Source organism: Eurytemora carolleeae, unplaced genomic scaffold (genome assembly GCF_000591075.1).
Source record: "Eurytemora carolleeae unplaced genomic scaffold, Eaff_2.0 scaffold1497, whole genome shotgun sequence".
NCBI classification, from domain to species: Eukaryota; Metazoa; Arthropoda; class Copepoda; order Calanoida; family Temoridae; genus Eurytemora; species Eurytemora carolleeae.
The window spans coordinates 499-15614 of record NW_019397391.1 but is presented as its reverse complement, the minus strand read 5'-3'; the positions used below and the strand labels follow the sequence as shown (position 1 = coordinate 15614).

The 15116-nt window shown below is 34.0% G+C and overlaps 2 protein-coding genes across 9 annotated transcripts; both read right to left on the bottom strand.

The window, feature by feature from the left end:
- Window positions 1-393: 393 nt before the first annotated feature.
- LOC111714048 (N-alpha-acetyltransferase 40) lies at window positions 394-5066 on the bottom strand. Of its 4 annotated transcripts, none has more exons than XR_002767871.1 (10): window positions 4981-5066; window positions 4384-4491; window positions 3851-3929; window positions 3463-3521; window positions 3191-3244; window positions 2655-2734; window positions 1964-2049; window positions 1621-1721; window positions 634-1017; window positions 394-473 (listed from the first exon to the last, which is right to left on the bottom strand). XR_002767871.1 is itself a non-coding variant. In XM_023489060.1 (9 exons), the coding sequence occupies exons 1-9, from the start codon at window positions 5052-5054 to the stop codon at window positions 963-965; spliced, it is 696 nt and encodes a 231-aa protein (XP_023344828.1). In that variant the 5' UTR covers window positions 5055-5066; the 3' UTR covers window positions 625-962. The 4 variants fall into 4 exon arrangements, 2 of the variants coding, with proteins under 2 accessions (XP_023344828.1, XP_023344829.1); XR_002767872.1 differs by having other exon boundaries at window positions 394-426; XM_023489060.1 differs by lacking the exon at window positions 394-473 and having other exon boundaries at window positions 625-1017.
- A 426-nt stretch (window positions 5067-5492) lies between these two features.
- Window positions 5493-14640, bottom strand: LOC111714047 (programmed cell death protein 2-like). Of its 5 annotated transcripts, none has more exons than XM_023489056.1 (13): window positions 14401-14639; window positions 14016-14094; window positions 13095-13288; window positions 12800-12856; window positions 12022-12092; window positions 11641-11722; window positions 11427-11505; window positions 10981-11059; window positions 9535-9654; window positions 8844-8923; window positions 7230-7304; window positions 6697-6862; window positions 5493-6176 (listed from the first exon to the last, which is right to left on the bottom strand). In XM_023489056.1, the coding sequence occupies exons 1-12, from the start codon at window positions 14597-14599 to the stop codon at window positions 6739-6741; spliced, it is 1239 nt and encodes a 412-aa protein (XP_023344824.1). In that variant the 5' UTR covers window positions 14600-14639; the 3' UTR covers window positions 5493-6176; window positions 6697-6738. The 5 variants fall into 5 exon arrangements, with proteins under 5 accessions (XP_023344824.1, XP_023344825.1, XP_023344823.1 ...); XM_023489057.1 differs by having other exon boundaries at window positions 5493-6183; window positions 6708-6862; XM_023489055.1 differs by lacking the exon at window positions 5493-6176 and having other exon boundaries at window positions 6647-6862.
- Between the last annotated feature and the right edge of the window lie 476 nt (window positions 14641-15116).

The following is a 15116-nucleotide window of genomic DNA, read 5'->3' as shown; positions in this document are numbered from 1 at the left end:
AAATTGACCTCCCTTAGTGATTGTTGATTTTTTTAAATGCTTGCACAGACCTACTTATTAAAAATTTTAAAAAAAAGGTTTCACAATGTTTTTTGTCAGTTCGATTAAACTTTTTTTCATCCCATCCCTTATATTAAAGAAATTTAAATAAATCGTTGACTAACGGTCATCTGTAATAGAGGAAGTTTTTAAACCAAAGGCATCTTCATCTGCAACCTTCTCTTGCAACCTTTCCTAGGTGCAGAAGGATTCGTCCTTTTCTAAATAACCGTTCAGTCCCCCCCCCTCCCTCGACATTTTTAGGGTTAAAATGTTTACATACCTTAAACTTTAAAACAGTTACTAACATTACAGACAGCATTTACAGATTTCCAAAAATAATAAAAGAACTTTTTAAAAGTAAAAAAAAAATATATTTCCTAGGAACTATGAAAGCGTTATTGATATTGTTTAACCCTATCCCTGCTGGGGTACTTGAAAACCAGGATACGCTGGGGGGGGGGGGTCAATTTGACAAAATTTCAACAGCCTCAGACCAATACTTTTTGAGTTATGTAAAAAAACTACAGGGGGGGGGTCAAATTGACCCCCCCCCCCCAGCAGGAATAGGGTTAAGAAGCAGGGCTAATTTACCTATTTATTTATAAATTCTCTAGAAAACTAATATATAGTTTAATTTGATGAATCCATGAATTCTTAAACCTTGAATTTCAAAATAAAAAAATAAAAGTTTCAATGCGAGACACAAATAATGGCAAATGCCTGTTTTACGGGGAAACAACATGTTCTAAACCATCGAGATATTAGTCAGATATTTACAACTAGTTTTTAAGTGATTTAGTACAAAACAAGGTCACTATTGATTAGAATCGTATGTTGTACTCCCTGCAAGGTTAAATACTGTGCGGGTCGGCACTCGTACATAAGAATTGTTTGTGTTTCTAGTGTAGAAGAGTAGAATACTAGTTGAGAGGAATATTTTCAGAGTTATCTTCCACCTTTCTTTTAGGATTAAACCTGAGAAAAATTCAAGATTATTAAAAAAATATATTTTTACATATTTCAAGAACTTGTATAGTTCGGACGATTTTGTAATATCTTAAATGAAACTATTGTTCATTCACTCATGCTCACTTTATAGTACATTTCATTATTTCAATGCTAAAAAGCAATCAATAATATATCAGCGTATCAAGATGTATTTAGAGGAACTGTTTCAATTTAAATGAATATAACATTGAAAACCTTTTGATTTTTGATTTTGATGCATTCAAACATTTCATAAAATAACTTAAAGAACTATTATTTTGGTACGACGTGTTATAAATTTTAAATCAAATTTTCTTTGTATCCTGAAGGTTCTCGCCTTTTCGAAAAAGAGGAAAAAGGGAAAATTTATGTCTAAAAACCTAAGCACTGAGAACCAAGATAATAGTTTAATACGTTATTCAATTATTGTAAAAACTTCTTTTCATTCTTCACAACTTTGATGGGGAAAGGGGGTTCGGGCGTAACTGTTTCGAGGGTGGGGGGCTACCGGGGCTGGCCAGGCCCCCACTGTAACATAAATATCAGGTAAAGTAGGTGTTTGTTCTGATGTGAAACAGATGGAACGCTTACCTGGACAAAATCTCATAATCAAACTGTTCGTAGATGGTATTGTACGGACATGTTTCATCCACATCATACTTCAAACTTTTCTTGAAGAAGGTGGTAGCAGCCTTAACATTAATTCTTCTGCGATCGATTGCGATAAGTTCAGTCTTCCCAACCAATCAAGAAAAGAATAACATAGAAAATAAAAACGAGAAAAACAATGAAGAATAAAAAATCAAAGATCTTAATAAACATCAAGAGATAGTTAAATGGTTTTAATAAAATGTTGGCAAAAATAAATTGTTTCCAAATTCTCTGAACAGTGAAATTTTCAAAAATTATGATTGAGTTGAAACATTCTGTTTACCTCGTTGTGCTTAAATACTGTAAGCATGATCTTTATCATGTCTGCCTTCATCATTATCAGTTCGAGAACTTTCATCATCACGCGACCTGAGAATATAGGTTTGAAAAAGATCTTTTTAGATTCAAAAATATTATTTAATTAAAGATTACTCAATATTAGGAAGTTGATGGGGGAAATGAACTTTCCCCTTTAATAAGTTAATGATTTAATTTAACCGAAGGTTAAAATGCAACAAGAAAATCTGAAATATGTTTCATTTAACAACAATTTAGGATTTTTGATTTACTCAGTATTTTTTCCGTTTATGTATGTCCCCCCTTAACACAAAAATACAAAAGTGGTGAATCTCTAACGGCTTAAAACTTTAAATTCTTAACATTGTTTTTACTTTTAACAGTCCTATTAGAGAATGAATAAAATATTTGTTGGAAACAAAGTGAATATAAATATTATTTTTAACTCGTTGTTTTTTATGATCAGTTATGAACAATTTTTTAAATTTTTACATAAAGCTGTTTACCTCTGATTTTTTGCTGAGTGTAAACTTGGGGGTCATATTAGAACGGGCAAAAATAAAATTTTTTTAAATGCACCTTGTAGAAATAATCATTATTTATTGCTTATTGTATACAATCGTTTATTTTTTGATTCCCTGTCTTAATTATGAGTGAAGAATAAATATTTATCTGACCTAAACCCTTCCTTCGGACCTCAGGTTCTAGTTGTATCTCGTAGCAGTACAGCACATCATCATCAAAATCCATATCAAACCTGGATACAGACTTTTTAATTCAGAATATTCAGGGTTATCTACAAAGGAAGGATCAGACTGTAAAGTTGACCTAAAACTCTTAAAATTAAATGGGTAAATTAAATCTTCTGCCATAGATATAGTCTTTTAATGACTTATTTAATGATTGGACAAAGAAAGAAAAAAGTCAACCGTTGTAAGGAATCAAAAATATAAGAAAACAGAAAGTGAAAATATCTTCCAGTCGACTCTAAAGTCTCATCCTTTTATTTAGTTTTTTAAGATCTCAAAATTACAGAATTCAGACTCTCGCACAAGATAGACATGAAAAAACTTGAAATCCCATGGCAAATGTTTCGCAAAGCGGATTTCATAGAATAAAGGAAAAATGCCTCCTTATATATTTCCTCTTATTAATAATCATCTACCATTAATTTTTCTTCTATCACATTACTACAAAAATCCTAATATTTTACCTGAAGTGGGAAAAGGCAATGGGAGTTCCATCATCATTCCGCGCAATCAAGAACCTGAAGATATTGTTTATCAGAGCTGAAAACTTTAGAATGGGATATCCTTAATCCCGCTCTGTTAATTAATCTGGAGATTAAGTTCATGAGGAGAACAAGCAATATTTAATCTGGAGATTAAGAAAAAGAGTAGATTAAGCGTTAATCCTGATATCCACCATTCTAAAGTTTTCAGCTCAGAATGTTTTAAAATTGTGAGGAATAAAATAAGAACTCACCAGGCTGCTTCTTCAAATAGTTCAGCCTTCTTGTTTCCTTCATTCCAACCCCAGTCAGACTTTATGAAATAAATTATATTTACGTACTGAATGTGAAAGGCTAATTTTACTACTTCTCAAGATATAACTAAGCTCTTACAAATATAAAATCTGTTATTTTTCAGGGTACGTTGTTTTTGGAAGAACTAAAATTAAGAATAATTTTACCAAAACAAAGTCGGGCAAACATAGGTGATAGGAAAATCCAGAGAAACAAAAAATAATAATAATCAACTTTCAAAGCGAAAAACATAGATATCTCATTCATATAAGAAACTTTTAAGGGTACTAGCACTCTATAAAGGGAGGGTCAATTTAAATTACATCTTAAATCCCATTTAGCAATAACCTTTTGATATGCAGTCTTCATGTTGGATTCTAGAAGTTTAAACATCCAATCCTTCGTGTCTTCATTTAACTCAGTAGCTCTAAATGTTTCTTGTTTTAATCAATATCGAAACCCTGTCATAGTTTGCCAGAAAGAAGAGTGCAGTAGTGCTGTTTTGACGTGTTGATGGAAAACTTTAAATTAAAGGTTTAGTCTAAATTAAAACAGGGGTGAATATTTGCTTAAAAAATAATCCCCCCTCCATAGAAATTCGATATTCTTAATGATATACACCCCTAAAGTAAAAAAACCTCACAAATGTGTATGGTTTTCATTTTTTCTTTAAATTATTATATTTTAGAAATAAATCAGTTAGAAATTATAAAATACTCAGCGATATTTCAAAATCAAACAAGCATAAAGTAGATGGTAACAATTCCACTGTTTTCTGGTCTTCACTGCTTCATATTATACTACTATAATTCTATAATGCAAAACTAACAGTAATATCATTCATATTCCAGATTCCGCCACCATATCATGTGAAATTTTACCTCGCTGTCTCGAGATTTAAACTCATTCCATTTTTATTTATCTTCCTAAATGAAGGCAGAGAATCGAGAGGGTCAGTCTGGGAGTTTGCCTTCTTCACGTTAGCCCAGCTTAAAAAAGAAACAGAGATATAATTGTGTCATTTAACTATTTATTAAAAACATGATGGGGATATGTATTTTCAAGAATTACACTTTTGAACTCAAGAGTCTGGGGGAAGACTAAAATATTAAACATCCAAAGACAAGTTTTTTAAATCCTTTATTGCTCGCCAATTTACACAAGGGAAATTTTTTTTTAAAGAAAATATACATACAGTATACACCTATAAAAATGATCTTGCATAAAAATAAATCACTCAGTATATATCTTTCTAATATGAGGCTTCATTTAATGTTTTGAAAAATGGACATGAACTCGAATTTTTCAGATTTGCAGACCACTTATTGTTAATTCAAATTGAATATTCTATATCTAAAATTAGTAGATTTTCTTGACCATGGTTCTGTAACCTGTATTTCTTCATCTCTTTTAAAATTAAAGAAAAAAACATTTGTTAACAAAAATCAAATCTGAGAGTATTATTAAAATGAGTTTACCCGACATTCATTCTTTCACTCATCATCTTCCTCTCCTTCTTTTTATCCTTAACCTTTTCATTGTTCCGGCCCATTCTTTTTCTGAAAAACCTGAGATTTAGGATTTTTATCAACCTTGAAACAGTACTGTTTCGTAGTTCAAAAACAGAACCAATATAACTAAAAAATTTAAATAAGTATTATTTTCATCTTAAATGTGTTTAATAACCCTTGCCTATTTAAATAATTCTGGGTTTAACAGCAATTGCATGCCAGTACGAATTGGCAAAAAATGAGGACTTTTCTTAGTTGATAATGAATACGGAGTATAAAAAATGTACGATAAACTCGTTAGTCATTCATTTGATCAAGATCTAAAATGTATCAAAATTTGTTGGATAATATCCTTAAAGTGTTTATTGTATGTGGTGTTTTTGTGTATATTCCTGTACATTTACATTAAAGAACAGTGTACACTGTACAGTGTAAAGTTCACCGTAAGCTGTAAAGCATCCTGAGTATTAGAAACTGTATAGTAAAAGATATGTTTATTGTACAGTACTGCACACTAAGAACTGTACTACATACAAGAGGAGTGCATAGGATACATTTAATTTTGATGCAGATCCGGATCCTGGATCCACACTGAAAAAAATGGAATCCGGATCCGGGTGCAGGTAATTTCTTTACTGATATTTTTTATGACAAAGCAGAATTTTCAAATTTTTTGTCTTAATTTTTCGTTTATATTTTTGCCAAAACTTGTTAAACCATTCGAAATTTTATGATATCTCTCTTTTTCATTAGTTCAGTTTTGGGTTTAAAGAGTAAACAAGTTTTTTTTTGCAGTTTTTGGTTGATATTTTGCCCCTTGGATCCAGTAAGCCAAAATCATGCGGATCCAAGTGGATCCAACGGATCCTAAGCACAGTATAAGAGCATAAAAAAGCATTATCTAAAAAGGAATTTTAAAGGAATAATGGTAAACCGCGCGGTCTTACAAGCTCTGTAGTCTAGATGCGACTAGAAATTTCCATGACAAATTGAATTATAACATCTAAAATACATGAACATTTTTGTATTGCTCATCAGTATGATTACACATTCTCCTGCTGCAGTATAATCACATATTCTACTGCCGCAGTAAAAATTAAATATTCTCCTGCAGCATTATCATTATTTATTATTCTGCTGCAGCATAATTACATATTCTCCTGCTGCAGTTAGGGTTGTTGATCGTTTTTGAAAATTTTTGTATCGTTTTCAAAAACATTTTCGGAAAAATTATCGTTTTTGAAAACGACCTTCTCGTTTTGAATTTTAAGAAAACAAATAACGATCTTTCTTAAAAAAAACAATAAACAACCGTTTTTGAAAAAAATTGTCGTTGATAAATATGTTAACGTTCCTTAACAAAGGGTCGTGGTTAACGAAACGACGAACTTTTTAAAAGCGGTCGTTTAAAAAAAGGATAGTAAAAAAATTGTCATTGATAAAATGTGCAACTTTATCGAATGTCGTCTTACACACAGGTAAAAGGTTGGAGCTGAAACTTCTTGATATTTTCTTTGAAACTAATAAATGATGCCCTTCAGGTCGTTTTCATCCCTCCTCGTTAACGATCGTTAACGGAACGAAGAGCTTTATAAAAGCTATTTTTTTTAAAAACTTTTCGTTTTTTGTCGTCGTTTTCATAACGAAACGATCGTTTTTCAAAACAAAGAAAACGATCAATCCCTAGCTGCAGTATAATTAATATGTTCTCCTGCTGCAATGTAATTACATATTCTCCTGCTGTAATAAAATGATCTCCCGACGGAAACTATCTCCGTCTTTCCAGCAGGATCCAGAACAGGAGAATACAAGAACAGTTCCAAACTCGACTAATGTTCCGTCCAGACTCCTGCCAGTTTATATAATCAACTTTATATAAATCATGAGTTATAAGTTAGATTGTTAAAGAAACGATGACTTCTCACTTCCATGCCGTCGTTAATAAAAAGGATATTGCAGGGAATAGTTGATCGTTGATGATTATTAAAATATATTTATAAATTCATTTTAAAGTGTATTCACAGTTCAAACTACGCTAAGTTCAAACTGATCGAAAAAATATTGATTTTTGAGAAAGATTAATTCATTTTTGAGCAAACAATATAACTAAGTTGATAAAATTACTTCAATTCAGCTTTGAACATGAATAAAGGGGCGAGGAGGGTGGCTAATTATTTTTATTATATTCACCGTAACACATGTTATTAATTATATTCCTGGATTGTAAAGTTGAAACTAAGGTTGGTAAAAGCTGAAGTTCATAAACCAATCCTAATCCACAGTACTCACATCTACAAATATATCTCATTAATGCAGCCTTCCAAACCTATCTTAAGAAAATAAGGATCTTAGTGATTTCATAAATGAGAATTATTTTGATAATTTGTTATTTTATTTTTTATTAATAAAATATCTTTTCTTTCTTAAGATTGATTGATTGATTGTCACTGAGAGGTCTAAAGATAGATTTCAATAGTTGCTACCCAAAACCTCAAGAAAGGTTTAAGGACCTTGAAGATTTTTCCCGGACAATTTCGACTTTATTAATTTTTTTTTTAAATGCGCCAATTTAAACGGAGAAATTCCCGAAAAAAGAGAGGAAACTTTAAAATGGACCCTTTCAGTTCAAAAGATATAATCTTGAAGTTAAAAGCTAAAATTGTTTATAAGAAAGGAGGCGCAAGTGCCCTAAAAGCCTAGTATTACATATTTGATGTTGTTGTAGCCATTGAACCATTATAGTGTATATATATGGACATGGAAATAAGTGAAGTTTTATAGGCCACCAACGGAACGGGGTTCGCGCACCAGAGAAGTTAATTACAACTGTCCCACGAGGGGAGGAAGGCTAACCACGACAATATCTAGTACGAGCCACATTCTTTTCACTTTAACGTCCGAGCCACCTCGACATCCTCGTCCTTCCATTATTTTTTCTGTAAGTGTCTAATCCTCCAAGATAAAACTATTTTTTAAGGTTCGGGCCGGCCACAATAGGGCATAAATGAAAAAATGAATTTTTGTAAAAAAAAAAAAATAGTTTCAATTGAACTAAAGTTTTCGAGTTCAATGTTTTTGAAAATGTTGACCTTTTTTACGCGCATTTTTTTATATTCCTAGTGTAGATGCCGCAAATAATTCCAAGTTCATGAACTTTCTTTTTTTAATTATAGTGAAAAGTGAAAACTATACAGGTGGTTACATAGGGAAAATGATAGGCAGAGGTATGCCAAATATTTTGCTATTTTATTTTATATCGCGTAGGTTAGTCATTACGGAGGCCAAAGAGATTTAAGTTTTACCTAAAAAGTTTGACATCATTCTCCTGGCTTTAAACATTCCTACATGATTTAATTATTGCAATACTTAATTCTATACATATTTTGTGTCCTAACGTGACCAGATTAAACAAAATAGAAACTTTAAGACACATAATAATCGAAGGATTTCGAGGTGGCTCGGACGAGAAAATGAGGAGAATGTGGCTCGGACAAGAAATTGTTGTGGCTGTCCTTCCCCTCGTCTCATAGACCCGCATACTTCATCGAACCTACTCAATTATTACATTACCCAAGCCAATTCGAGTGCTGGCAGGTTTGCATGTTATGTCACTCCATCGCGTTCGGAATGCTATGAGCAAGCAAAATGTGGATTGCATGATTGCAATCTTGGAACGAGGGTTTGAACCCCCGCCCATAGTACCGTAAATAGTGATGCTACTCACTAAGCCACGGAGCTCCTTTATATATTTTATCGAAGAGAAGTCTGGAGATTACTTTACAACATTTCCATAAAATAGGATCATTGAGTTGGATTTTTACTATCTTTACCTTAATGATTTGATGTATATTAAATCCAGTGGTTGAAACACTAGTGCTGATTCTATATTGTTTCTACTGTATCTAAGCACCTGGAAAATTTACTTTTTTACTTTTGGATTTCAAAGGAAACTGTTAAGACTTCTTAAGAATTAGATTACGCCTTTAAAAGATGCAACCAATTCTTTTAACCCGAATAAATTACAGAACTAACCAGAATGATACTACTCAAACCAATTGAAACAGATATATTTGAGTTAAATAAACCAAAGAATTACTGGCCTAACAAAATAAATCCTTATCCAACCAACCAGAAATATTTTTAGCTCAGAGATGAATTCTTACTCACTCACCAGATTTTCGTTCGCTCTTACCAAACGGTGGCCGAATTTAAAGAATTTGAGCGGCGATTTAAATTTAAGCCGCGGCTTAAATATGGTTGGTTCCACTTAAAATTGTATCAAATGTTTCAAGATTTAAGCCGGCGCTAAATTTAAACCGGGTTTTGGCGGATTTAAACCGCGGCTCAAATTGTTTAAATTCCATCTCGGTCCAAATTAAATTAACCCTTAAGATTCCAGCCCGACCAAACAGACGCTCTTTAAACAGACAGGTTCTAGCCTAAGATTCAGAAATCAAACAGCTACGTTTTTCCAACAAACCAAAAAAATTGTAGTACAATCACCATTAAACAACAAAATACCTGTCCTGGATTCCTCTGAATGGTAGAGATAAGGTTGTGAGAATATTCATCCCCATGAGCCGGAAGGATTTTCTCATAAATTTCTCCTCCTCCCCCTCCTACATCTTCAGATCCGTCCATCTAAACAAACAAAATTATATGAAAATAACTTAATTAGGTCTCTCTCAATGTAATTATTTTTTAAATGTCCGCAGAAAAAAGAATGACTGGGAGGAGAAAAAACAGAACAAACAAAAGTGTTTATCTGTGGAAGAGAAAAAGGTTGTCTGGAGCAGGAAAGATTGTCTGGAGCAGAAAAGGTTGTCTGGAGCAGAAAAGGTTGTCTGGAGCAGAAAAGATTGTCTGGAGCAAAAAGGTTATCTAGAGCAGAACAGAATGTCTGGAGCAGAAAAGATTGTCTGGAGCAGGAAAGATTATCTGAAGCAGAAAAGGCTGTCTGGAGCAGAATAGATTGTCTGGAGCAGAAAAGATTGTCTGGAGCAGGAAAGGTTGCCTGGAGCAGAAAAGGATGTCTGGAGCAGAAAAGGTTGTCTGGAGCAGAAAAGAATGTCTAGAGCAGAAAAGATTGTCTGGAGCAGAAAAGATTGTCTGGAGCAGAAAAGATTGTATGGTACAGGAAAGGTTGTCTGGGGCAGAAAAGATTGTCTGGAGCAGAAAAGAATGTCTGGAGCAGAAAAGGTTATCTGGGGCAGAAAAGGTTGTCTGGAGCAGAAAAGAATGTCTGGAGCAGAAAAGAATGTCTGGAGCAGAAAAGATTGTCTGGAGCAGGAAAGGTTGTCTGGAGCAGAAAAGATTGTCTGGAGCAGGAAAGGATGTCTGGAGCAGAAAAGGTTATCTGGAGCAGAAAAGAATGTCTAGAGCAGAAAAGATTGTCTGGAGCAGAAAAGATTGTCTGGAGCAGGAAAGATTATCTGCAGCAGAAAAGGCTGTCTGGAGCAGAATAGATTGTCTGGAGCAGAAAAGATTGTCTGGAGCAGGAAAGGTTGCCTGGAGCAGAAAAGGATGTCTGGAGCAGAAAAGGTTGTCTGGAGCAGAAAAGAATGTCTGAAGCAGAAAAGATTGTCTGGAGCAGAAAAGATTGTCTGGAGCAGAAAAGAATCTGTGGAGCAGAAAAGGCTATCTGGGGCAGAAAAGGTTATCTGGAGCAAAAAAGCTTGTCTGGAGCAGAAAAGAATGTCTGGAGCAAAAAAGGTTATCTGGGGCAGAAAAGGATGTCTGGAGCAGAAAGGAATGTCTGGAGCAGAAAAGATTGTCTGGAGCAGAAAAGAATGTCTGGGGCAGAAAAGGTTATCTGGGGCAGAAAAGGTTGTCTGGAGCAGAAAAGAATGTCTGGAGCAAAAAAGATTGTCTGGAGCAGGAAAGATTGTCTGGAGCAGGAAACAATGTCTGGATCAGAAAAGATTACCTGGAGCGGGAAAGGTTGTCTGGAAGTTTAACTAGTTCTACCTGAAACTGTTTAATAAGTTGCATCTCGTGTTGACTAGCTGTAGGACTATCCTCCCCCTCCTCCCCGACCCAGATATATCTAAATATTAAAAATAATTAAAATTTTATATATTTTTATTTTACAAACGAACATTTTAGACTAGGCAGCTCCAAACATTCCACCCAGACTTACTAGTTATCAATAACCCAACTGTTTGTAGTTCTCCCGTGAATGATCTTTTAATATTCCCAATAAACATATTTTATGCTCAACATATGTACACTGTACGCGTACAATATACACACTGAATGGGGGGAAATTTGTTTATCTTATTAAAAAGACAGTAGTAGGTTCAAAACTAACATCTAATTTTTTAGGAATAATTATATATTAATTGTATATATATATATAGGTGTGTATCATGAGAAAGAGAATACGCTTAACCCAATCAACTTTTTTTCAGTACCTAGGGTCAATTATAACTCCTAAGGTTGGGACAGAAGCTGAGTTCTTTGTCTGGAATAGGCCGGGAATGTGTGAGGTGTCTACAATAAAATATTAATATAATTTATTTGTTTATAACTATTTTTTTTTTTACGTTTTTAGTTGGAACCCCTCTAACTGTAATAAAAATAACTTCTGATATGATAAGTGTGTGTACATTGTACTGTGTAAATCACCTATTTGTGGAATATCAACAGAAACACAAGAAGAATCGTTATCATCCATCTCTATCTCTGCTGTTGCCTCATCACCTCTCGTCTAGGCATTTATCAATCAACACTGGATCATTAAGACACAGAAAAGAGAGAGGAGGGCGGAGCTGGAAGGGGAGGGGNTATAATAAAGACCATATTCATGAATTATAACAAACCTAACCCTTCCTTCTCAACCTTTATTATTTCAAACTATTTCATTTTAATTTAACTGGAAGCGTCTTTATTGTTCCAAAAAGTTTACAATCATAGAGCACAAAAGCCCTTTCCTACATCATGCATGGAGGGATATTTTTCAGGTGGGGGTAACAATACTTTGACGGGGACAAGAACATAGAAAATTACCGGATTGCAAATTTGATGAATCCGCTCATTTGCATTTCCATCCTCAACCTTTCCGGGTTTCTTACTCTCATCTAAACACAAAAACGTAACATTAAAGGGTTATTAAAGACGTGAAATTTTAAAAAGAATTGACTTGTCCGATTAACATCGGTAACCTAAAAAACGTACTCTGATCAAGAATGAATAATATATTTTAAGAAGTGGGTTCTCTTTAAAGTAATCTGAGCTGCACATTCTTGCTTCAGAAACAATGGTGGTAATAGTAGTTTACCTTTTAAGCTAGAAAAATGAAGATTTGCCACACTATTGATCAAGTTAAGGTTTAAAGTTTAATCGATACCGTTTTCCTCTTTAAATTAAATGTCATTTGAAAAGGATTGTCATTAGACCTTATATAAAAAATAATGCCATGAACGTGGTAGCTTTTAAATATTATGCGATGATGTTGATTGATATTTATATTTATTCTAATAGAAAATTGACAAACGGAGATCGCAGGATTTCTAAAAAACAGCAAAGGTTGCTTGAAACAGCAGAAACGGAAAATTCATGCTTAGAAAAATTTCATTCCAGAGAAGAAAAAACGACAATGAATTGTTAAAAAACACTAATTTTATAATTTTATTAATAATAACAGATTTCTACTGTCCTGATCTGATAGTAATATATCGATTGATCGATTGATTGAAAAGCTTGATAAAAATTCTAAAAAACAAACAAGGGTTCTTATTCTTTGTCAACTAATACGTATTTTAAGTGATTTTTGGAAACAATTTACCAAGACTCAGGTGTTCTAAGGTTGTTTCTTTCACTCGTAAATTATCCAAACCACGAGCTAAAAGCTAGGAAACATAGATCTAAGAACAAAATTTCAAGCATAAAACTTTTCAATTAAAACTTAAAGTTCAACAGAAGTAAAAAGGGTTTTGTTGTTTTTATGACTATGTTATATGGTCACACCACCATCAAGTAATATTTTCTTGTTAAATTTCATTCTGGGGGTAGCATATTTTTTCTCTCACTTTTATTAAAAAGGGTAAATTTGTAATTCAAAGAAATGTTTCCAAGGATTCCTGTTCGAACTCCACCTACAGCTCCTTGAGGTGGAGGGGAGTCTGGAGAGGATGGAGTAGAGGCTGGTTTAATTTTCTCATTACCATTATCCTCATCTCCCCAGTCCTCCGCATCTTCCAACCAGTCAGTGGAGAACGGTGCCGAGGTTACCGATGTCCCCTTTTCCTCTTTTCCAACCTCCTTAATCTGGGACCTGGGACATAGTTTATTTATTAATCAGCAGCTTTACTTAATTATATAAAAGCTGCTCATTTTCTTTAACATGGTCAAGATTTCCGATGAATCAAAGCTGAAGATACTTGTAAAATTACTTGAGATTTCTGTTAAAATAGGAGCTGCAGACTGCAGAGCACCTTTAACATGGCCGAGATTTCTGGTAAAATGTGAGCTGCAGATTACCTGTAACATGTCCAAGATTTCTGGTAAAATGAGAGCTGCAGATTACCTGTAACATGTCCAAGATTTCTGTTAAAATAGGAGCTGCAGACTGCAGATTACCTGTAACATGTCCAAGATTTCTGTTAAAGTAGGAGCTGCAGACTGCAGAGCACCTGTAACATGGCCAAGATTTTTGTTAAAATGAGAGCTGCAGATTACCTGTAACATGTCCAAGATTTCTAGTAAAATGAGAGCTGAAGATTACCTGTAGCATGTCCAAGGTTTCTGGTAAAAATGAGAGCTGAAGATTACCTGTAACACGACCAAGATTTCTGATAAAATGAGAGCTGAAGATTACCTGTAAAATGACCAAAATTTCTGATAGAATGAGAGCTGAAGATTACCTGTAACATACCCAAGATTTCTGATAAAATGAGAGCTGAAGATTACCTGTAACACGACCAAGATTTCTGATAAAATGACAGCTGAAGATTACCTGTAACACGACCAAGATTTAAGATAAAATGAGAGTTGAAGATTACCTGTAACACGACCAAGATTTCTGCGTATTCCAACATGCAGGCTGGACACAGCAGAACAAATAAAGGGTTCGATGGTACTCTTAAAATTTCTCAAAATATTTTTTTTGTCAATTCGTCAGTAGATCTTAAGATTTGAGAATTGACACACCATACACTTTAAAATGTCATAAATAAAACAAGGAGTCGTTGTGGGTTAACTGACAACATTTCCATAATTAAATATTCATAAATCTCTCAGCACTTTTATTTTTGAGATTTATTTGTACAAATTGTTATTCAAACTTTAGGACTTTTACGCTTCATCATTTGCCAGTAAAAAAAAGTGCAATGATCATCAAACCTCAAGTCCTTACATTTTAGCAATTTATTGTATTTCGATAAGTTCCTGAGTTTGTTAGCGGAGCATAGATCTGAGTGATTAAAGGTTGAGTTGACCCGCATACATCACAAGCTGGGGACAAGCTTCCAGCACAACACAGGTCGGGTCGGCCGCCGATTTTGCTGGTTGTAAAATCGGCCAGATCCTCATCCATGTATTCATCTAGAAAACCCAGGAGTGTCCGTTGCCTACCGCCTACCGCCATTTTATGCGCTTTACAAGAGTATCTGAAAAATAAAAAATTGAGGTAAAAAGCTTTTCTATCACAAGCTGAATATCATAGATTTCTAATGCAAAGTGCAAAAACAAGGAATAACCTCATTATTTACTTCAGTAAAGAAAAAATAGTAGATTTGAGTTTATGGAAAATATGGTTTGACAGGATATGGTAGGACTGTAACCACAGGGTGGTTGCTAGGTACATCTGCATTTTGCTCTCCTCCCTATTTGTATATTTTTATTTATAGTGGATATTTTTCTTATAATCTACTTATAAAATACTTGCGTCAGTCCAAATATATGATTTTAGATTCCCCCCCCCCCTTAATAATTTTTGTACGCATAAGCATTATTTCAGGGTTAGGAAGGATACTTGGTATTTTTGGACACATCCCCCCTCCTATCAAATTTTTACCTGACCCCGGCTCGGACAGGTTAGGTTAGGACAATTTCTGGTCCGAGCGCTGCGGCTAGGACAGGCTACGGGGCCGAGCACCGCGGCT

What these genes read in the sequence shown, in the direction of transcription:
- LOC111714047 (XM_023489056.1), bottom strand. Translation starts at nt 14,599, where the DNA reads ATGGCGGTAGGCGGTAGGCAACGGACACTCCTGGGTTTTCTAGATGAA. An exon ending in AAATCTTGGTCGTGTTACAG is followed by an intron (nt 13,289 to 14,015) that starts GTAATCTTCAAC and finishes ACTATGTCCCAG; the next exon opens with GTCCCAGATTAAGGAGGTTG. An exon ending in GGAGTTATAATTGACCCTAG is followed by an intron (nt 11,060 to 11,426) that starts GTACTGAAAAAA and finishes TTTAATATTTAG; the next exon opens with ATATATCTGGGTCGGGGAGG.
- LOC111714048 (XM_023489060.1), bottom strand. Translation starts at nt 5,054, where the DNA reads ATGGGCCGGAACAATGAAAAGGTTAAGGATAAAAAGAAGGAGAGGAAG. An exon ending in TGAAGACTGCATATCAAAAG is followed by an intron (nt 3,522 to 3,850) that starts GTTATTGCTAAA and finishes TATTTCATAAAG; the next exon opens with TCTGACTGGGGTTGGAATGA. An exon ending in CAGTATTTAAGCACAACGAG is followed by an intron (nt 1,722 to 1,963) that starts GTAAACAGAATG and finishes ATTAATGTTAAG; the next exon opens with GCTGCTACCACCTTCTTCAA.